We start from the raw sequence: 24,316 nt of genomic DNA, 5'->3' as shown, positions 1-24,316 counted from the left end.
AATAGACTTTGAGAAGGCATATGATAATGTGAAATGGAGCTTTTTGCAATAAAGTTTAAGGATGAAAGGGTTCTCACAAAAATGGTGTGCTTGGGTTCAACACTTCACGCAAGGGAGCAATGTTAACATTAAGGTAAATGATCAATTAGGATCCTATTTCCAAACAAAAAAGGGCTTGAGGTAGGGTGGCCCATTGTCGCCGATACTATTTAATATAGTGGTAGATATGTTGGCCATACTCATTGCTAGAGCAAAGGAAGCAGGACAGGTGGAAGGGGTTATTCCTCATCTGATCCAAGATGGTTTGTTTATACTGCAATATGCGGATGACACAGTGATCTTTATGAGCCATGATATCCAAAAGGTGATTAATATGAAATTGATACTAACTACCTTTGAGAACTATCAGGGCTCAAGATTAACTTCCAAAAGAGTGAAATCTTTTGCTTTGGGAAGGCAAAAGAACATGAAGAGTTTTATACGCAATTATTCGGTTGTGATGTCGGAAAGTATCCTTTTAGCTATTTGGGCTTACCCATGAACACAAGAAAATTAAGCAATAGAGATTGGCAAGAAATAGAAAACAGAATTGAGAAGAGACTAAGTGGTTGGAAAGGTAAGATACTTTCCACCGGTGGTCGTTTAGTACTGATAAACTCGGTACTTTCCAGCCTACCGATGTTTATGCTGTCTTTTTTTGAAATTTCATGAGGTGTATTACAAAAAATAGACTATTTTAGGTTGAGATTTTATTGGCAGAATGACCAAGACAAACGAAAATACAGATTAGTTAAATGGGAAATTCTATGCCAACCAAAAATACAAGGAGGTTTAGGTATTCAGAACTTGGACATACAAAACAAGTGTTTGTTAAGAAAATGACTTTTTAAATTGTTAAATGAAGATGGTTTGTGGCAAGAACTTTTGAGGAACAAATATATTAAAGACAAGACATTAGGGGGTTGTGTAAAAAGGGCAACAATTCCCATTTTGGAAAAGCCTGATGAATGTTAAGGAGGTTTTTATGAGTTTCGGATCGTTCAGAATCATGAATGGCAAGAAAACTCGATTCTGGTTGGACATGTGGCTAGGTAATCACCCACTTAAAGATAGATTCCCTATTATGTTTAACATAGTAAGAAGAAAGCAGGATTCTGTAGCTAAGATTCAGTTCCACTGAACATTTCTTTCCGAAGGAATTTAGTGGGAAGAAATCTAAGGGATTGGCATAGAATTGTTAATTCTTTACTTGATGTAAACCTTCACGAGGGAAGAGATTTATTTATTTGGGCTTTACATTCATCAGGGAGCTTCTCAGTTAAGTCTTTGTATATTGCGTTGATTAACAATGGAGTTAGAGTTTCACAAGATATTTGGCGTATTAAAATTCCTTCAAAAATAAAGATATTTTTGTGGTATCTAAAAGAGGGTGTAATTTTAACTAAAGATAACCTGGCCAAGCGCAATTGGGTTGGAGACACGAGGTGTAGCTTTTGCTACTCACCAGAAAATATTCAACACCTTTTCTTAGACTATTTCTACGCCAAATTCTTATGGAGCGTTGTACACCTTTTGTTTAGGATCTCGCCTCCACACAGTATAGAAGACATATTTAATAGATGGTCAAAATTGGGAGGGAACAAACATAACAAATTGTTATTGACTGCGGCCTCAGCGTTGCTTTGGACAATTTGGCTCACGAGAAACGAAGTGATTTTTGACAAATGTAGACCAAAATATTTTTTTGCAGGTTCTGTTCAGGGGAACTCACTAGCTATGTCAATGGGCAAAGTTGCAGCGGTGTGACGAACTATGAGGCCAGCTGATCCTAGTAGGACAATACCTTGAGACGTCTGCTTTGCATTTCTTCGGCTCCAATGGTTGGTTGTCAATTAGGAGCATTGGTCTTGTTTAGTTCTTAAACTATATTTCGTTTGCTTGAGTGATTATTGTGAGATGCTTTTTCTTTACAGCGTGTGTGCTGGTGTGTGGTTCTTCTTTGTAATAATTGGCCTGAGTCTACCTTTGTAGATGAAGCCGGATATGAACTATCCATTATCTAAAAAAATCACCATTTCTAATTGTTGTCTCTTGCTTCCAAGTTATGATCATAGTCAATCTTCAAAGTGTGAGCAAGATTTGGTAGTAGACTAATTTGCATCTTCCTAGCCAAATGAAGACGACGGCAACACTCATTCTTAAAAAGTAGCAAGTGTGCATCTATTAATGTCTTTGGCTTGTTGTTTTTTGATCAATTCAGGGGGAATTCCCACCTACTTATATTGAATCGAAGGAGCTAAAAGCTTGAATAGATACATCATACTTCTGGCATACTAGAAGGTGCACACAGAGTAGGAGAGGGGGTGTGGAGAGGTAGAATAGAGAGAGCCACTGAAGATTCGTTACAACAATTCAGCACAGGTTACAGGCAAGCCATGGCACCACCCGTAAGACAACCACCAATCACTGAAGAAGGCCACCACCAAACAACACACTCATTAATGCACCACGATTATTGTGCAACCACACAATCCTCGTAGCTACCTTGATCGATCCACGGCCATTCTTTGTGATGGAGCACAATGGAAAGGGGACTAAGGGTGCTAAGAAACACTCCAACCAAGGCATGATGACCTCCCTTTAAGCTGAAGGCAACACCTTTCGCAGAACATCAAGAATCCACATAGCATAATCCAATGACAAAACATGGGGAGCGAGGAATCCTTAAAGGGGTGATGGAGGTGGACCGCTTGGCATAAGATATAATGACACCACCAACAGGAGATCGCCGATCGATAGAGTAGAGGCACCGAAGACGGACAAACTCACCAGGCCATGGTAGGAGTTGGAACTCGCAATGCTAGCCATGTACGTTGCTAGGCATGCTCAAGAGATGAACAAATGAAGGGGGAACACAAGGTACCCCACACAGGCAACATGGGGCAAGGTTCTGCAAGAGAGGATGCTTGTGCGGAGGTGGAGCACCTCCCCGTGCAACTGGCGTGACACTTTTGTTGCACATTAGCCCATGGATGAGCATAGACCACCCAACACTTCCCCGTGCACCGGAAGCGATGCTTTCGCTACGCGATTGAGCACACCAGGCAGATGTTGCGCCATCACAAGCTGCACTAGCCAAGAGACCCAAAGCCATAGTGAGCGGTAGCTCTGCAGATTCGGCATAGTCGCCCATGACCAGCACCAATGCAGAAAGGGGAGGGGCTTCAGCAAAGAGGGCACCAACAAAACCGACCAGACACCCAATTTTAGGCCAAAAGATTGTGGTGTGGGGCGCTGGGATCGAAGGGGGGTTAGCGGTGTGCCATCCCACGCTTGCTAGATGTCGACAAATCCAAACTCAAGGGAAGGTGCACTGCGCTAGGATGATGGTGTGCTAGCTACCTCCTCGCCGCATAGACCACGGGTTTGCCATGCTGGCCGGGGCTAGTGGATCATGGCTTGGGGACACGGATCCAGATGAGAAAGCAATGGACCCAGGCCTAGGAGGCCAAGTCTGCCTCACCGACCTTTGGATGGTGCCAAGACAAGTAATAGGAGTGCCGGTTCCGGAGGTGGAAGTGGTGGATCTAGACATGGGGAGGCCAAATCAACTTCACCAGCCACAGTAGATGCTGGAGATAGGGAAGAGGAGCCCTAGGCCTCCATGCATGTTCCCCGCATGGAGAGCTTGTGACTCACACATGGGCGAACAGCCTCGTCGTTGCCATCCTAGGGAGCCACGCGGGCTTCTTGGCAGCTCCCATGGCGGCGGCGAGAGGAGAGGAGGAGGTGGAGTTAGGCTAGCAACAGCTAGGGTTTCTTGATGCCTGAGCCACCCATGCGGGTGGGCATGCAGGAATGTCTCACCATTTCTTCTTATCCTCATCTTTGGCTTGTGTAGATAATGTTAGACTCTTTATTTCTTACTCTCGGATATCTGCATCACAAATAAGGATAGGTGGTATTTGTTCTTGACATCCCCATGGAGGAGACTTATGGAATCCAAAACAAGGTTGCTCGATTGGAATTAGCCAATCCAGAGTGGAGAATAGCTAGTTTAACACTAGATAGCCCTAGACCAAGGGAGAGTTGCACCCTTACATAGGGGCTCAACGAGTACTAACGAAGCATGCCAACCATTCAATACCTCAGGAATAATCAAGTGTTCCAACCACTTCATTTATATTTTATTCCTAAGTTTGCTTATTAACAATTTAATTTCTTGTGATTTCCTTTCCTATATTTTCCTTGCCAGTATACGAGTTGAAATATAATGAAAAACTTAGAGCCTTAGATATGTATATATATCCAATATAGATATAAGTAACTTTAGCTATGTGGCTAGCATTTGTGTATTTTTAGAGCTAATTGGATATGACATGAGGGGAGGGGAGTTTTGTTGCTCATCAACACAACCTGCCCTACTCCAACTCAACCTCAGCGTCCTATTGATATATATCTTATTCGTTAGGAGGATTGTTCCTTAGCACGTGTCTTGTCCACCCTCCCTAAGAAATATCTATGGACATTTTCTGATGGTATACATCAAGGCTAAATCTGGACTAACTACATGATTTTTGCTAAGTCTGGTAACTATTTTAATACTAGATAGACATGATCGACACTAATAAGTAATGTGCACCAATCTGAGTACCCATCTTATTTGCCTCTAGACCAAAAGGTATGTGACAAAATTATGTAAGTCCTGTGCATGTCGTGGGGAAGATATATATATATATATATATATATATATATATATATATATATATATATATATATGTGTGTGTGTGTGTGTGTATGTGGTGTGGTACTGTGGTGTGCAGGATCTACATGTACTGTATCAAAGAAACAGATGTCAAAACTCTATAAGTTGTTCAAACATTTCTGAGACACAGGGATGGAAAATATGGCATATCGCTAAAAGTTCTACTTTATGCCTTTAATAAAATATTTCCAAACAAATAAATAGAAGTGCATACCATTAAATTTAATTCATATACATACCCTTTCTATATGTCGACCTTGATTATTTTCAAACATTCGCATTTCATGTTCCATTGCGTTCAGCTTATCAATGATCTCCAATATCGTGGGCCTTCTGTTTCTTTTCTGCTCCATGCATTTCAATGCTATTTCAGTGCAAATCTTCACTTGTTTGCAGTATATATCCAGTAAAGAACCATGGTATGTTCCATTCAACTTACTCCTCCATTTCATTTGTACCTGATAAAATAGGAATGCAATTCAATCTAGATGGATACTGTGTACGCAAATACTTACATGGAAGGAGCATTTGGAAAAGCAAAGCATATATTATTCCTGGTAAAAAGAAAACCATCATTCCTTACAGTATCAACAAAATTATCAGAGTCATCAGATGTGTAGTAGTCACTATGCCGCGCCTCAATAATGTTTATCATAATAACACCCAAGCTGAATATATCAAACTTCTTTGAAACAAGATTTCTGTGTATGTGTTCGGGTGGCTGGTATCCACTGCATACATGGAATGGGACACATATAAATTTGGTGTGGTCTTGATTTGTTTCATTAGAGAATGATGCATTTGCACAAAAACCAGTCACCTTACCGTGTTCCTATCAGACAACTTGTGATCTGAGTTCCTTCGCAAATCCTGGACAAACCGAAATCTGCAAGTTTGGGCACCATATTCTTGTCTAGCAATATATTATCAGGTTTTAGGTCTAGATGAAGGACAGGTGGTCTTATTTCCTCATGCATGTAATTTAAACCCTCACAAATTCCCTTGATAATTTTGTAGCGTGTATGCCAGTCAAGTTCTTCATCTGCATCTTAAGGTAAACAGAACAAATACACTTTAATTGGATGGAATTACACAGAACTATTTCTATTGACATGCTACATTGAGAAAGGAAAAATCCATATTAGTTCCTCCACTATGCTTCAAAAAAGATATTGGGTTCCTCTTGGTCCAACATTCACTAAGTACTTTAAAATTGGTGAATTAACCCAAAATCATGCCAGTTCACGCGTGGGCTGTTTTTGGATGGCATGGACTTTGGTGTGGCATATATTCATTGCCACGGATTCCCTTATCTCTATTCTCCCTCACTTCCATATATAGAACTGCTCATTAAACCCTTCCTTTATCCATCCCTTAATCCCTGCAAGCTGCAAAATTCCCTTTCTCATTGCCCCCTCCCCTGCCTATCTTCTGCCTCCCCCAAGACAAAACCCAAAGAAGCCATGGGTTGGCCGGTAGGGGCTGGGAGCAGTGTGGTCTCTCTCTCTCTCTCTACTACATAAGTGTCAGCATCCTCTAACTCTACATTATTGGATGTTAGCTGTCCTATATATAGAACCACGTCGTGCTATGTTCAAACATACCTTGTAATCTATACAATTATAGTACACGTTGAAGTTGGACAAACCACCAATAAAGGAACATAACAATAATACATGTTCTTTCTCAAATAAGTCAATTCAAAGCTAGGGTGTGAAGGAACACCGTACTTGTTGAAAGAAGCGTTTCAAGACTCCCATTCTGCAAATATTCCAAGATGAGTGCTCTTGTTGCCACTTCAGCTAGAACTACATTTCCATTGTACGGTATAGCTACATGTTTGGTTTCATAGCAGTAGCCCATCAAGCGTACAATGTTTGTGTGCTCGAGCTTCATTAGGTTGTCAAATTCATTCTGGAATTGCTTACTTTGAGTGTCTGGTTCACGATTGTAAAGCAACTTCACAGCAACCTTTTGTCCATTTTCATACTCTCCCTGTTAGAATACATATAATATTTACAATTATGTTTTCAGCTGTAAAATAATTCTAATATTTGAACTAAGAAATATCAACAGGATATTAGCATGAGATTTAAATGCTACATTCTTATATCCTTCATCCTTCCTGCGTCTTTCCAAATCCACAGCACGCCCTCGTTTCACTCTTTAAAACCCCAACAATTAATCCTTCATCCGTCATGCATGTTTTTGGAAAGAGGTTCCAAAAAACAGGGACATAAATTCACACCAAGGCCAACCCAGCGAAGAACACACACACGGTCACACGTCACAAGTAACAATTCACATGATTTTTTGAAACCATAATCTTCCCTCTTAGGTTATGGTTTCCTACCCTCCAACCACATAGTTGTTGCATTCTAGGTAGGACTATGATAACCTGTCATTTTGAACATTGGTGGAAACAATTTCAAAGGCCGACGGCTTCCAAACAAGTATTACAAAAAAAGTTTGCAAGCAATTTTTTATAATTTTGCTACAGATTGAAATGCATTTATACATCCCTCCATATAACGTAGGAGAGCTATGCATCATTATATTAAGAAGAGAAAAGGGCAAGAGCACAAATAACCCCACAAACAGCATACACACGCATGCACTCACGCCCCACCAGTTGAAGAAGTTACATTCGCGCCCGGGGGAACACACAAGGCGACCAGAAAACTGAGCTAAACACTCTAACTAACTACCGGGGAGGAGGGTAGTCAGGGTGCTCCTCGACAGCTAAGATCAATGTGCCAACAAGGTTTGGGGCTGCTCCATCAAAGACACAACCACTGTGATGGTTTCATATAGTCCAAGCTCCGATCATAAGGAGAGAATTAATTCCATGCCTCATCAGCCCATCAGTAGTGCTGCTAGCTTTCTCCCACGAAGCATGGAAGGATAAGTCTGTAGGCTGAGGGGGACAAAGCCTGAAGACCGACTTGTCTGAACAGATTGAACTAAAAAACTCTTGCAAACACACAATAGACAAGGAGGCGGTCGATAGTTTCCTCTTCTTGGTCACAAAGCGGCAGAACTCGGATGAGGTAGCCCGCAGCATGCTAGAAGATCAGCCATCCAACACTTGTTGTGTGCGACCAGCCACACAAAGAAGCAGCATTTTGGTGGCACCCATGATTTCCATATCCTTCCTCACGAGCCAAAAAGAGTAGGACCTAAGAAGAAACCTTCTTATGCTGATTTAGCCAAGTATTGTCCACTAGAAGAGAGTCTCCATAGGTGTTTATCCTCAACCTCTGGTTGCAGCTGAAAATTCAGCAGTAGGTTCCATAAACAAAGGTAGTCAACAATCACACCAACTGCATAGTGTCATGCCCTACCACAGCCATGCCAACCACTCACACATAGATCCCGTCGGGATGGACCGTTGCGAGCCGCACCACAGCCATGAATTTTTTGGATCCTGGTGGGATGGGTCGGGATGAACCACAGCCATGCCAGCCACGGCACAGCTATCCCTTCATATAACTATTATAGAGAATCTGAACTTACTTAAAAAGTAAGCAAAGAAAATTGAATAATTTCTACATGAGGTTCACATAGCAACTACCTTGGTATATAAATGGTATTTGGTGAGGCGGTTGCTTAGACCACCTCAAAAATGGGCTCACTTCTAGTGGGCCATTGTAGGCCACACCTTTGGAAATCAATTTCTAGAGACCGTGCTAGATAGTCAGGCCCATCATGTGATTTCTAGAAACTAGTATTTATAGACTGCCTCTACAACAAAATGTTGGTGTCAATAAAAAATCATTTTATCGTAATTTGGCAAAGGAAGAGATAAAGGACAATATAATCATTGAAAGGTGTATGAATGTGTGAAGGAATATATATGGGGAGGAAGAATGTGAGGAAGAGGCAGAGGCCATCATGTGATTTCTAGAGACCATCCTAGACAGTTAGGCCCATCATGTGATTTCTAGAAACTAGTATTTATAGACCGCCTCTACAACAAAAATAGTGGTGTCAATAAAAAAATCATTTTATCATAACGAGGCAAAGGAAGAGATAAAGGACAATATAATCGTTGTAAGGTGTATGAATATGTGAAGGAATATATATGAGGAAGAAGGTGAGGAAGAGGAGAGGCAGAGGAGCATGCTTGTTGGGTGATTTTGACTCCAAGATCAATGCAAAGGTCAACATTAATGTCATCATGACAAGGAGCATCCAACAAGGACATCCTCTACAAAGCCCTTGCCTAAGTCCATTCAGCCTAAAAGCTTGTGACAACAGAGCAAGTGGCATAAGGGAGGCTAGCACAAACCTAGATTCATGCACTTAAGGTGTGGTTGGAGGGGAGTATGACACATGAACATAGTGCTTGGATGTCAATAGGCACATGGTGGCATGGCAATGGACATATTAGCCCAAGCTATGAATGCGCGTAGCCTGATCATGACAGTAGGCATCAACTATGCACATCTTGGAGACCAGCATGCTAGAGGATCATGATGATGAAGCGGGTAACATGATTTCAAGGAAGGTGGCGACATTGTTGCTGATAATGAGTCGCCCCCTTCCATAGGTGTTTAGGTATCCACTTTGGCAATGCGTGGCTTAGTTAACTCCCTTTGGTCCATATGATAATTAACTTCAGCTTTAACCTAAGCCAAACCTTTTTAAATTTGACTAGATTTGTAGAAAAATATATGAACATCTATAGGTTCAATAATGCATCATCAAGATTTCATGGAGGACTTAATGAAACAAAATGATTTATAGATGTCGATGCATTCATCTATTAGTGTGGTTAAAATTAGAGAAGTTTGACTTATGGCTGTCCTGATGGGGATGACTATGATTGTTTCTATGAAGTTAATTACGGTGCCAAGTAGGCAAAATGGTGATGTGACATTTGAGTAAGTAATAGAGAGAATAAAAGGTTTCCTATATAAGAACGTTGCCTACATGAGGACCAATGCAAGATAGAAAGATATATATGATAGGTAAATGATAGGATAGAGAAGACAGTGGATTCACTGAAAAAAATATTTTGTGGACAAACCATCAATGGGGAATATATAATTTCTACGGCCAATCGATCTCAATGCGAGGTTTCATGTCCCTATTTCTAAGACATGGTACTCTTGGAATCTAGGACATGAAATAGCCTCTCTCAATCAAAAGTTCCAATTTATTATTTTATAGGCTAGCTGCAATATTAATTTTTATCATGATGTTGTGATGACATATGACATATATATGAACAATATAGCCGACAAAGGGGTTCACGGTGTAGTGGCAAAGGCCACCGGCTAGGGAGCTCCCACACCCAGGGTTTCAATCTTTGGGTGTTGCACAATTTGCAGAAAATTAAAAAAAATCCCTCGCCGTGCCTCCCCAATTACTGAAAAATAAAAAGAAATTCCCTCGTCGTGCGTCCATGCTATGAACACCCAGGCATGTGGTAATGGTGTCGCCCAACTAGGGGTTGTGACGGTGGTTGCCGGCCTAGGTAACAGTGTGGCCCAATTAGGGTTTGTGTTATTGGTCACCTGCCTAGTTATTGGTGCAACCCACCCGGGTGGTTGTGGCAGTGATCTCGGCCCATGTTATGGTATGTTCTTAGGTGAGGCCAGGGTTTAGGGATTTTCTCGGACGGTCTACTAAGAGCTTCTTAGTATAAAAACTATGGGGCAATCTTTCCCCCACTGGCTGAGTTTTTTATGAACAATATAGCCGATTACATTATTCTCTGAATTAAGTACTAGCATAAAATGTCAATACAACTAGTTTAATTTACTTCAGATGTAAAATAAATTACATAAATTGCATGATAAACATGAGGCATGGTGCGCAATGAGGATGTTGAGCGGCACGAGATTGACCAAAACATAAGGGGATGAAGTTGTGAGCTTTCAGTGCAGATTTTGATGGTGTTCCATTCACTAGGACACAATACCTAGTAGGTTTCATGGGGACCAAACACATCTTCTCTCTGCCCTCTTAATTTTTATGTGGCCTCATTAATTTTGCTGATGCGGCACCATAATAAAATTATGAAAGCTCTACTGAAACCCCATTGAGGTTGGCCTAAGTGCAGTGCCTAGATGGAAGATACGGAAACTATCCAATAGTTTTTTGGTTGAGACTGCTCTTAGGACAAGGCTAAAGTCAGCTATAATTTGGAATATTGGGAGTGGTTATCCAGATAGACCTTTATAAGAGGGCAAGAAACTTTGTGTTTAAAGATCATATAACAAAAGTACATTCTTTGTGCAAAGATTCTTGACTGTAGAATTTTTGTGTAACTGTTGACGCCGTTTTTGGGCACGTGTCCATGTTTGGTAGAGTACAGGCCGGCAGGATAAGATGGCGGTGTTTTATCTACAGGATGAGTTGCCGATGAGGATGGTTGCCGATGAAGGAGGAATTGGACGGGACTAAGTCCATAGGAGATGATGTGTCTGTGCCGATGGCTATGGTAAGGGAGTCTGCCGATGACCATGACAGGGGAGTCTGCCGATGATACGGAAGGAGAGTTTGGAAGTTGCCGATCGGTTTGTGGAGGTGTTCCAGCTTGCCACGGGAGAAATAGTTTTATGTTTTCCTTAGTTATTTTAATCGTTTTATATACGGATTCTGTGTAATTTGGAATTCGAATTCTAGTCGTGTTTGGTTGTAGCTCTTTGAGCAGGGTATAAATATAGACCCTAGGGCCTTGTAATGAGATATCTATCGATCAATCAATCAAACATAAGTTTTTACTCATATTCCAGCATCTATTTTTTCGACGACTTCGTCATACTTTTTCCTTTCATTACGAGTTCTTAGGAATTCGTCGACTTAAGCTCGGCGTGTTCTCGAGTTCCGCGTGAATACCTCTTGGCCGTGACATCCGGGCGCATCGCTGTTGTCGGGACCAAAGTATTCGAGTTACCACCTTTGCCGATAGTAAGGTCAAATCGGCTGGCACGCCTTGACGTTTAAATCGGGTATTAGCCCTTTGTGTTTGCAGATCAGCTTTTGCACCAACACATCTTTTGGCACGCTCGGTGGGACAGATTCAAGATCAAGATCAACATGTCGACTTCCGAGTTTGATCAAGAAAACGTCATCCCCGTGACGGAAGCCAATCTCAAGGATGAGCAGAAGCAAGCTATTGCTAAAGCCATGGAGGATTACAAGCAGTAATGCCTAAGGTCCTTCAGCATGAACAGGAGTGGTGAGGTGATTCAGAAGGATGCACTGCCGGCACCTCGGCAGGTTACTTTTGAAGCCAATCCTGGCAAACTTCAAGAGATGGTTGACAGCGCTATCAACCGTGCTTTGATCAACCAAGCTGGTGTACTGTCTAATACGGTTTTCAATGCCGTGGCAAGAACTTATCACCAGCCGGGGTCACCGGTGGTCACGGCTCCATCGGCTGCTACAGCCGCTGCGAGTGCACAAACTGCCGTTCCTCCAAGTACTTTGGGAGTTACTAATGCACAATCTACGCCGATGACAACCAATCCGCCGACTTCAGATGCGCAGATTAAACTCGCTACAGACCTGTTGGCATCGGCAATGACAGGATTAACTCCTCCTCCTAACTGGTGGGGTTAGGTATGCCTCCAGAGCTAACACCGGGTACGTCGCAGACAACTGATATGAGAGGCAAGACTCCTATGGCATTGGCACCTCCCAATATGTCGATGAACCAGAGTCCCCAGTATACTACAACTACTACTACAAGACCTTACACTGGGAATTCTCAAGCTCCAATGTTCCAGATGCCCAACGCATCGGCAGACTCAATGCTGGTGCAACAGAGGTCTATGACTCAACCAGGGTATGTCAATTCAATGATAATGCCCAATTACCAGTCATCGGCAGGGCTTATGCCGATGAATGCTAATAATGGATGGCTTGGACAGCAAGTCTTTCCGCAAACGCCCCAACCGAGTCATCAGGCTACAGGGTTCCAACAAGGCCAGATCTATCCTGGATTCCAGAATCAGGGGATTCCCAACCAGCCAATAAATCTTGGGCAGCAGGTCGGCGGACAACAGATTGGCGCGCAACAGCTTGGTGGTCCACAGATTGGGGGCCAGATGATTAACCCGATGTTTCATGCAGATCGTGTGCCACACCGACACGTGGAAGCTTACCAGCAAGTGCCCGATCCGCAGCCGCACCATCGGCAGGATGCCGATGCTTATTGGACCGATAAGATTGCTGAAGTAATGAGAGACCAATTCGGGATAAAACCCAAAGTCAATACTTACTCTTATCGGACACCGTATCCTCCCGCATATGATTTGATCCCGCTTCCGCATCGGTACAAGGTACCGGATTTTACTAAGTTTTCTGGGCAGGATGACACGTCGACCATGGAGCACGTCAACAGGTTCATCATCCAATGCGGGGAAGCTGGTAACAGGGACGAGTTAAGGGTTCGCTTATTCTCGTCATCATTGTCTGGATCGGCTTTCACCTGGTTTATATCATTACCTCCCAATTCAGTGATTACTTGGGCCGTCTGGAGAAACAATTCCACAAATACTTCTTTTCTGGGGTCCATGAGAAGAAGATCACCGATTTGGTCAAATTGAGGCAACGCAATGATGAATCGGTTGAGAGTTTTGTGCAGAGGATACGGGAAGTCAAGAACAAATGCTATAGCCTAGTTCTGGATGATCGGCAGCAAGCCGATTTGGCTTTCCAAGGTTTGTTGCCACACATCAGGGACAAATATGCATCTCAGGAGTTTGAAAGCTTAAGTCATCTGGTGCAGAGAATCTCTGATCAAGACATCAAGCCGTTTGAACCCAAGAGGGCATGGAATGAAAAGGTGTCGTTTGTGGATGAAGCGGCAAGCTCAGACTCTGACGAAGAACCAGTCATCGGCTTGGCAGAATGGGTGAAAAATAAGAAGCCGATGTCTTGTCCTTGTGGACATAAAGAACCAGAAAAGTTCGCGTTTGATACCGCTAAGACCGATAGGATATTTGACTTTCTACTTCAGGAAGGTTAGATCAAGCTGTCTCCTAATCATGTGATCCCATCGGCTGAAGAATTGAAGAGAATGAAATATTGGAAGTGGCACAATGCAACTTCTCATGACACCAATGAGTGCAAGGTTTTCAGACAGCAGCTGCGATCGGCTATAGAGTCTGGGAGAATCAAGTTTGACAGTTCCAAGACCCAGAAGCCAATGAAGATTGATCAACATCCTTTCCCAACGAATATGTTGGATGCTAAGGGAAAGGCCAAAGTCTTGACGTCAGAGGCAGCTGAAAGAAGTGCATCGGTGGATCCTCAGCATCAGATCACTACTGCTGATGCCAAAGGGAAAGGCTTGATTCAGGAGAGAGCTAACCCAGGAAGGCCTCCCCGGTCTGGTATTGTGATAACTCACAGAAGGCCTCGGGAGAATTGGCAGCAACGGGAAGATCGATATCGGCGCCAGCAGGAGGACTATCGACGGGAAGAAGAAAGACGCCGACAGGAGTGGAATCGGCATAGGGATCACTGGAATTGTCCGTTCTTCATCCATTGCTGGGAGGAGAATATCAAGCTTCCTACTGTCAGAGATTGCCCTGAGTGCAACGGTTATGATCGGTACGACAGGTCCGATCGAAACTATCGGGATAATGATCGGCGTTTCGATGGGCCGATTGGAAGGAGAGCATCCATCCATGATCGGCTGGGGGGCAGGCTCAGTGTGCACGACAGGCTTGGTGATCGTGTCCAATATTTTCCCAGGAACCAGGAAGAACTTGAGGAGATGGCTAATGCACGGATTCCCGATGAGTTCATATTTTGCAGGGATGCTAACACGCATCGGATGGAGTCAAGGGGACATCGTCGTCCAGCAGCAAGGCAGCAGCAACTTCCTCCATGGTGTCCAGAAGGGTTGACTATCACACAGAAATGAAGGCTGCAGCGCGAAAGGCGAGAAGAGTTAAGCAAGGGGGAGAGCTCTGGATAGCCTGGAGATCAGCAACAACCAGATCCTAAGGGAGAAGGCCCATCGGCAGATGTCAACATGGTCTTTATGTTGCCGATGGAGTTCCTTACGCCATCCAGTGATGATGAGGTGGAGTTTTCTGACCAAATAGCTCAGTTGGCTCTAGATCCGATGACAGCTATCTTCGAGAAGCCTGCTGATGATGAAAGGCAACATTTCAAGGCTCTGTTTGTCAAAGGAAGGGTTGACGGGCAGCCGATGACTAAGATCCTAATTGATGGAGGAGCTGCTATCAACATCATGCCATATGCAGTGTATCAGAAGCTTGGAAAAGGGGATCAAGATTTAACCAAAACCGATATGATGCTTAAAGATTTTGAAGGTAATGTGTCTCCGGTCAAGGGGGCAATATGTGTAGAGTTGACCATCGGCAGCAAAACCTTGCCGACAACCTTCTTCGTGATCAGTGGAAAGGGTGCTTACAACTTACTGTTGGGAAGAGATTGGATTCATGCCAATTGTTGCATCCCATCTACAATGTACCAATGCTTGGTCCAGTGGGTAGGTGACAAGATTGAAATTGTCCCAGGAGATTCTTCTTATATCATTGCATCGGCAGAAGCAGACACCTATGAAAGGACTAGGTGTATTTCAGGAGAAGTTTGGGAAAAAGATTTTCTCAAGGTTGCCGATTACAAAATTCCACCGACCCAAGCAGTCGGTTCTGATGAAGGTTTTTAATGGATAGGTTCGCCGATGATGGAAAATTAGGCCAGGGATTCACATCGGCCGATGATCTAGTAGAAGTAGATATAGGTAGTGGTGATAAACCTAGACCCACTTTTATTAGTGCTAAGTTAGATTCTGAGTGTAAGCAACAGTTAACTGATTTGTTAAAGGAATATAAAGATTGCTTTGCTTGGGATTATACTGAGATGCCTGGTTTGGACCGATCAATTGTTGAACATCGGTTGCCTATCAAGTCTGGATTTCGGCCACATCAGCAGCCAGCTCGCCGATGTAATCCTAACATCCTCCCTGACATTAAGGCCGAAATCACCAAACTTATTGAAGCTAAGTTTATTCGGCAGTGTCGGTATGCCGAATGGATTTCCAATGTTGTTCCGGTCTACAAGAAGAACGGGAAGCTTCGGGTATGCATTGATTTCAGGAATCTCAATAAAGCTACGCCGATGGATGGATACCCAATGCCTGTTGCCGATCTGTTGGTTGACGCCGCGGCTGGGCATTGGATCATTAGCTTTATGGATGGTAACACAGGCTACAATCAAATATTCATGGCTGAAGAAGATATTCCAAAGACCGCATTTAGATGTCCTGGCCATGTTGGGTTGTTTTAATGGATAGTCATGACCTTTGGCTTAAAGAATGCTGGTGCTACTTATCAAAGGGCCATGAATTTTATTTTTCATGAGTTCATCGGCAAGATAGTGGAGATTTATATTGATGATGTGGTGGTTAAGTCTGGAGATTTCGCAAAGCATCTTGCCGATTTACGAAAGGTGTTGGAGTGCACAAGGAAGCATGGTTTGAAAATGAATCTCAATAAGTGTGCATTTGGAGTATCGGCAGGGCAATTTCTTGGTTTCATAGTGCACCAGAGGGGGATTGAGATCAGTCGAAGATCCATTGATGCCATCAATAAGATAGTGGCCCCTACCAACAAGACCGAGCTCCAGTCCTTGATCGGCAAGGTAAATTTTATCAGAAGATTCATATCTAATTTGTCTGGTAAAATTCGTGCTTTGAGTCCTCTTCTTAAGCTAAAGGCCGACCAAGAGTTTGTTTGGGGGAAGGAACAACAGTTGGCTTTGGATAAAATTAAGAATTATTTAGTAAATCCTCCAGTTCTAATTCCACCTCAGCAAGGGAAGCCCTTCAGATTGTATTTGTCTACTGATGGGATGGTCATCGGTTCGGCTTTAATTCAAGAATTTGAAGAAAAGGAGCGTGTAATTTATTATTTGAGCAGGAGATTAATTGATGCTGAGACTAGGTATTCGGCTATTGAGAAATTGCGCTTGTGCTTATATTTCTCTTGTATCAAGTTAAGGCACTACTTGTTATCGGCCGAATGCACCGTTATTTGCAAAGATGATGTGGTCCGGTACATGCTATCCATGCCGATTATGAGTGGCAGGATCGGTAAATGGATTTTGGCGTTGTCAGAGTTCGATTTGCGTTATGAATCGGCTAAGGCAGTTAAAGGACAGATTATGGCCGATTTGGTAACGCAACATTGCGGCACGGTGGAAACCTTGGAAATTGTACCTTGGACGCTGTTCTTTGATGGATCTACGTGTGACCGGGGGGCAGGAATTTGTATAGTGTTGATTTCCCCTCGGGGAAGGAAGTATGAGTTTTCCTTGCCGATTGTTGCCACATCAACAAATAATCAGGCTGAATATCAAGCTTTAATAAAAAGGGTTAGAGTTGTTGAGGGAGGTCCATGCTGATGCTGTCGAAGTCTTCGGGGATTCTATGCTGGTTATAAATCAATTGGCTGGAAGTTATGAATGCCGAAGTGAAGTTCTCATAAATTATTACGAGCGGAGTATGCAATTATTGAAGGAATTTAAGGATTTCCGATTAGAGTATGTTCCTCGATTGCATAATGAAGAGGCCAATCGGTTGGCTCAGCATGCCTCGGGATATCAGCCTATGATTGATGCAATATCGGCAATTGGTGCCGATGATTGGAGGAAAGAAATCGTTGATTATTTGAAAGATCCGTCTAAGAGAGTTGAAAGGCGAGTCCGGTTTCAGGCCACCAAGTATGTGCTCCTCGAAGATGAATTGTACTACCGAACTATTGATGGGATTCTTCTCCGATGCTTGGGTGATGATGAAGCTAGAAGTTTGATGGGAGAAATCCATGAAGGGGTATGTGGAGCACATCAGTCGGCTTTCAAGATGAAGTGGATGATTAGAAGGAATGGGTATTACTGGCCGACCATACTTGAGGATTGCTTTAAATATTTCAAGGGATGTCAAGGATGTCAAAAGTTTGGCAATATTCAAAGAGCACCCGCATCGGCCATGAATCCCATTATCAAACCTTGGCCGTTCCGGGGATGGGCTATTGATTTGATCGGCCAAATTTATCCACCATCTAGCAAAGGGCATATATAAGTTTATTCTAGTAGCCACCGATTATTTCACTAAATGGGTTGAAGCTATTCCTTTGAAGAAAGTCACATCGGCCAATATGATTGATTTTGTGAAGGAGCACATTATTTACCGATTTGGGATTCCTCAGACAATTACTACCGATCAGGGTACTATGTTCACATCAGGGGAGTTTGATGAATTCGCAATCGGTATGGGAATTAAGGTGTTAAACTCTTCCCCTTATTATGCTCAAGCTAATGGGCAGGCCGAGGCGTCTAACAAAGGACTTATCAAGCTTATCAAACGGAAGATTGAAGAAAATCCTAGGCGGTGGCACACATTGTTAAATGAAGCCTTATGGTCCTATCGGATGGCTTGTCATGGATCAACCAAGGTTTCACCTTATCAGTTGGTGTATGGACATGATGCAGTGTTGCCTTGGGAAATTAAGGCTGGATCTAGGCGACTATCTTTTCAAGATCAGTTGGCTGCCGATGATTATGCTACTCTGATGACAGACGAATTGGATGATCTAGCAGGGCATCGGCTAAGGGCTTTGATGAGCATAGAAGAGAATAAGAAAAGGGTTGCCAGATGGTACGATAAGAAGGTAAAGGCTAAGGAGTTTGCCGATGGAGACTTGGTGTGGAAATTGATTTTACCGATCGGGACTAAAAGTTTGAAGTTTGGAAAGTGGTCTCCCAATTGGGAGGGTCCCTATCGGATAAGTCGATCGGCTCCTGGTAACGCCTACATTTTAGAAACTCTCGAAGGAGTTGAATTTCCCAGAGCATTGAACGGCAAATATCTAAAGAAGTACTACCCCAGCATATGGGTCGATGCATAAAAGTTTAAATGCCGATAGCACTCCTATCGGCTGGATTAAAATGTATCTAGGGCCGGACTTAATGTTTCAAAAGGATGCCGATAACAGTCCTATCGGCTAGACTAAACGTCAAGAAAGCTGAAGAGCAGAAAGAGGCAAGTGTGTTGCCGATAAAGAGCTCACATGCTTAGCAGCGCTTGGATGGTTGATATAGCGTGTAGGCGGATCTGGTCGGCTGCTTCTATTTCTTTGATGTCTTCATCGGCAGAGCCTTCTATCGGCTTCAGTTTCTTCTTCAACTGCAGTGCTTTGCGACCATGGGCGTTTCGCTCTTGCTCGAGGAGTTTGATGGTCTCTGGCAGTTGGTTTTCTTCCTGTTGGGCTTGGGATAGAGCGTCCTCCACCTGTTTGAGTTCTGCCAACAGGGCTTCTCGTTTTGCCGATAGGTCGGAGATCTTCTGCTTCAATGCGTTTCCTGAAGATTTCAAGGCACCGATGTTCTTGTGCTTCTCATCGGTCAGGAGCTTCTCTTTCATCATCTCCTCAGAAAGCTGGGTCTGAGCAGCTCTATCGGCAAGGCGCCGAGTGGCCCTCTGGTACTGCAGCTGACGACTCTCCAAATGCGCAGCCTGGAAGAGAATTTCTTCGGCGTCGGCAGGAATTTGGCCTCTGAGGGCCTTGAACAGAACCTTGGCTGGGTCAGAGTCATCGACCAGTTGAGCCGTGTCTTGATGGAGGAGAGCTGACAGTTCTTCTAGCTTTGCCCTGATCTCTGCCGATGCGATCCTAACTGCCCGGGAGGAACTTGCTTCCTCACCTTCGTCTTCAGAGATATCAATGGCAAAGGATAATAGACTGTCGGGGGAATCCTGTTCCTGAAAAAGGAAGACAAAGTGAGTCATTCTATGGTCAGAACATCGGCAAATAATATTGATGGAGATTGGATAGTTTACCTGCTTCAAGGCAATCTCTCGCCTTTGACTGGAAGACGTCGATGGGACCACGGGTTGATCGGCCAGAGTTGCCGATGGAGCTACGTCAGCTAAAAATTAACAGAAGGGGTTATAAGACCAAAAAGAAATAAGCTCATCGGCAGTAATGTTATTAAAATGTGTTACCTTGAGGAGGGGCAGTTCTTGTCTGGATAGAAGAGACTACTGATGCTATAATAGAACCTGCTGGATCGGCAGTTGGTTCATGTGCATCAGTCGATGTGTCTTCTGGCTGAGGTACTTCTTGTTGAGGTTCTTCCACCTGTGGTGCTTCTTGCATTGGTGGGGGAGAGGGTACTTGTTGCGTCTGGACTTCTGGAGAAGAAGGGGAAGACTCCACCGGAATTGGAGATGCCGGAGGAGGAGGGGGAGTTGCTACTCTCTGGCGCTTTGCCTGTGCTCTGGTACCTTTGGTACCCTTTCTCTTTTGCTGGCTGGACTGGGGGGCATCGGTACCTTTGCTTTTGGTTCTTGCCGATGCGCTGGTTTGCTGATGCAGAAAAAAAGACTTGTGAGTATCAATGTAGCAGATGCAAAAGGAAGATCGGTATAAATGAAAAGGTTTGGCAATTACCTTGAAAGCCTGTGCCAGAGTAGAAGCAGCTACCGATGGTGATGTCTGAGTTCTCTTGGTGGTAACCTTCTTGAGGCGTATGCCTCGATGTACGATGGCGGCCAAGGTAGGAGCATTGTGGCCGATTGAAGAGATTGGACCCGATGCAAACAGATCAATCAGCTTGCCACTTCTATTGACCGACGGAGGGGTGTTATCGACCTGAAAAGTCACACAAAGAATCAGTTACCGATGAAAATAGAATTGAGAGAATTGGAACATCGGTTTAAAGATACTTACAGTGTCAGTGGGGACTTCATATTCAGGGTCGATCATGCCGCGATACGAAAGAGCTGATTTACAGAATAGGTGCTCCTTCCATTCTGCCCACCACTGCTTGTATGCCTGAGTGATAAAGGCGGCCGGGACCCACTCTGACAGGTCTACATCTGTATCGGCGCTTGATGGCAGCTGGGCTACTCGAATCCATTCAAGGAGGCTGGTGGTGGTTTCCCTGGGCTTTATGACATCGGCATAACAGAGTGCAATCGGCAGCTGGCCGAAAGCTAGCTGACGAGCTAGTGCTGATGGATTGTAGAATTCATAAGTTTGGGGAGATGTTTTCCCACTGCCAAAGAAGTTCACTGGTATGGCTCTAGGAGTCACCAATGCCATCATTACTTCGTTGTCCTTGTCAAGAGCCTCATCGAACGGGTTGAAAACCAGAGGAAACATAGTATCTGGATCATCATAGGCCAACCATGCTCGCTCATCTCTGGCCAAACCTTCGTACAAGGTTTGAAAGAATCGGCTAATCTGGTCGGGATTACCCCCTGTACCAGGCAGAGCTATGACAGCTTCACCGAAGTTCAAGGGAGGGCGTGTTGCCGATTCTTCTTCACCCAACACATTGTTCTCGGCTATGTCCCTTGGAAAACGCTGAGCAAAAAGGTTAAACTCAAGACGCTTGTGCAGATGGAGATTGAGCCACATGTTGATGAACCACCAAGGGCCTCCCAGATTACCGATGGACTGGCCGAGTAAGAGCTTCTTGGTTACTTGGTGGAGGAGGTGGTAGGCTGCTCCAAGCAGGTATCGGCCGAGGGGAAATCGGCCACCATTGGCCAGATTTTCTGCTGCTGCTAGATAAACGGAAGTTGGTCCTGCTGATTGGCCGCAAAACACGAATTTGTCTAGCCACATGTTCAGGAAGCAGGTCTGCTCTTTTGTGTCAACAGGGCCTGTTTTGCGGTATTTCTGGATATACCCCGACCAGCCGCCGATGGTGCGGGTTTCTACCTTAGCACTGGGTTTAGTATCGAAGAAGTGGGTGCTATCGGCAGAAGATACATCCAGGCCAGTGAGCATGGCTACATCGGCAAGTGTAGGGGAAGCAGGGCCATGGCCAAAGACGAAGGCATTGAGGGTGTCTGACCAAAAGTATGATGCGGCTATCAGCAGTGATTCATTCTTATGTATATCGGCAATGGACAACCTAATGCATTGGTCTAGCTTTCTCTCGCCCCACTGGACTTCATTGGACTTCAAGAACCAATCCTTCCACCCCACGGTAGGGCTGGGCTAGGAACGAAAAGTGTCCTTCCATAGATCCAAGGAAAAGTTTTCTGCTCTAAAAGGGATCCTGTTGGTTTCTGCGTTTATAAGGTCGGTTGGATCTGGAGCCCCTAGCGGGCCAAGGCATTGAAGGTGTGGCTGATCGGTGGGGATGACAATTTTGTTGGCTAATTCCTAGTGGAAAAGAAAAATGCAAAGAAAGAAAAAGAAAATGCTCAGTAAGATTGCGGATGAACAGGGGTGTGAGAAAAGGTACAAGGGATGGCGCGAAGAACTGACCTCAGGAATGATGAAGTTGACGGCCATCTTGTCACGAGGAGGATGAGCGAGGGCTTCGGAGTTGGTGAAGAAGGGACTTCGTCGAAGATGTTGGAGCTTTTGGACAGCGCCGCCACCGGAAAGGGGAAGTTGGAGTTGTGGAATGATGTGATGGAGAAGGAGTACCCGAGAAGGAACTATTTATAGGACAGAACGGGCAAGGGCAAATCTGACTTATCTCCTTGCCGCATCCGAGAAATCCGAGGGTGCTCAGGTAGATATGGTAACTGTTCGCACGGTAATCAAGGGATTGTGCAGGTGATTTGACAGGAAGCGGTCATTATTCAGAGATATTTCACTGTGCGGGATCTCCTGGTCGGTCCATCGGCAGCGTCTTGTAACGGTCATATTGCCGATGGCCGAATAAAGTGGGGATAGCCGTTTGGAAAGATAAGGTACGAGCATCCTGGTCAGTCCATCGACAAATCCTTGTAACGGTAATATTGCCGTTGTGCGACTAAAAAGGAAATGTCCGTTTGGGAAGTTGAGGATTTCGAGGGATTTACAAAAGAACAGGATCAGAGTTGTTCAGATTGAGGTTGTCGGTTACCAGATTAAGAGCATTAATTGCGGGAAAAGGCATCATTACTACAGAGAATTTCGGAGCATTAACGATTTCATACTCCGAAATTGGGGGGCATGTGTTGACGCCGTTTTTGGGCACGTGTCCATGTTTGGTAGAGTACAGGCCGGCAGGATAAGATGGCGGTGTTTTATCTACAGGATGAGTTGCCGATGAGGATGGTTGCCGATGAAGGAGGAATTGGACGGGACTAAGTCCATAGGAGATGATGTGTCTGTGCCGATGGCTATGGCAAGGGAGTCTGCCGATGACCATGACAGGGGAGTCTGCCGATGATACAGAAGGAGAGTTTGGAAGTTGCCGATCGGTTTGTGGAGGTGTTCCAGCTTGCCACGGGGGAAAAAAGTTTTATGTTTTCCTTAGTTATTTTAATTGTTTTATATACGGATTCTGTGTAATTTGGAATTCGAATTCTAGTCGTGTTTGGTTGTAGCTCTTTGAGCAGGGTATAAATATAGACCCTAGGGCCTTGTAATGAGATATCTATCGATCAATCAATCAAACACAAGTTTTTACTCATATTTCAGCATCTACTTTTTCGACGACTTCGTCATACTTTTTCCTTTCATTACGAGTTCTTAGGAATTCGTCGACTTAAGCTCGGCGTGTTCTCGAGTTCCACGTGAATACCTCTTGGCCGTGACATCCGGGCGCATCGCTGTTGTCGGGACCAAAGTATTCGAGTTACCACCTTTGCCGATAGTAAGGTCAAATCGGCTGGCACGCCTTGACGTTTAAATCGGGTATTAGCCCTTTGTGTTTGCAGATCAGCTTTTGCACCAACAGTAACATCTCTCTCCCCCTCTCATACCTATGGTTATATGGTGATCATAACCTGGGGTGAATATCCAACCAGCTCAGCTTGACTTGCCTTAGATTAGTTTGGCTCATTATAAGATAACAAGATCTTGAAGTCTAGCTCGGCTCGCAAGTTGTAGCAATAATCCTCACCTCAAATCAAATGGCATCAATAGTTGGGTTAAGCACCCAATAGAATAGCTATCCTAAAAAATAGAAAAAATTATGCATCCCAGGAGGAAACAAAGCTGAGAGACATTAAAACTTGTTCCAAATCCAAAACAAAAATTAAGGGATGTGTATGCATAATTAGCCAGTCCCAAGAGTGCTCCATTGGACCAACCAAAAGACTTTCGCATCCCAGATCTTGAACATAATAGCATACTACACTACCACAAAAAACATTGGGAGACTGGCCTCCAGATTAATAGAGATAAGCATAGGAATGGCAATGGGTACCCAATACCCAAGTTCTCAACAGGTTTTAGCAGATAAAAAAGGGGATATGGAAAATTTACATACCCAGGCGAATGATCTTGGACGAAATCCTCTACACATTGGGTAGGCGGATGTTGGTGTGGGTGTCGATATATACTACTGATGTAGGTAATAAATACCCACATTAGAAGACTATCCATCCTAAATGTTAATTTTATTATCTAGTTGCTGTTTGTCAGATGATGACACACTCTTATCAAGTATACGTATGTGATGTAATAACTTTGATCATTAGATACTTTTGTGCTTGGCATGTATGATTAATGAATGTCTGAACTGATGATCATTGGGTGTGCTCCCGGGTATAGGCTATCCGTCGGGTAGTATTGTCAGTGTGGGTATGGGTATAGCTAA

General features: G+C 44.0%; 1 protein-coding gene across 8 annotated transcripts in view; it reads right to left on the bottom strand.

The window, feature by feature from the left end:
- LOC8072760 (G-type lectin S-receptor-like serine/threonine-protein kinase LECRK4) overlaps positions 1-24,316 on the bottom strand; it is a 42,744-nt gene that overhangs the window by 7,124 nt on the left and 11,304 nt on the right. For 6 of the 8 annotated variants that reach the window (XM_021461068.1, XM_021461072.1, XM_021461073.1 and 3 more), the window contains exons 6-9: positions 6,496-6,760; positions 5,591-5,813; positions 5,349-5,496; positions 5,005-5,223 (exon numbers count right to left, since the gene is read on the bottom strand). In XM_021461068.1, coding sequence (XP_021316743.1) covers positions 5,005-5,223; positions 5,349-5,496; positions 5,591-5,813; positions 6,496-6,760 — 855 coding nt within the window. The remainder of the gene's footprint in view (positions 1-5,004; positions 5,224-5,348; positions 5,497-5,590; positions 5,814-6,495; positions 6,761-24,316) is intronic. The other 2 variants (XM_021461070.1, XM_021461075.1) reach the window with 2 other exon arrangements.

The sequence above is a fragment of the Sorghum bicolor genome, chromosome 5 (assembly GCF_000003195.3).
Source record: "Sorghum bicolor cultivar BTx623 chromosome 5, Sorghum_bicolor_NCBIv3, whole genome shotgun sequence".
Taxonomy (NCBI): Eukaryota; Viridiplantae; Streptophyta; class Magnoliopsida; order Poales; family Poaceae; genus Sorghum; species Sorghum bicolor.
Note: the sequence above shows the minus strand (reverse complement) of the source record. Positions and strands in the feature narration are given on the sequence as shown.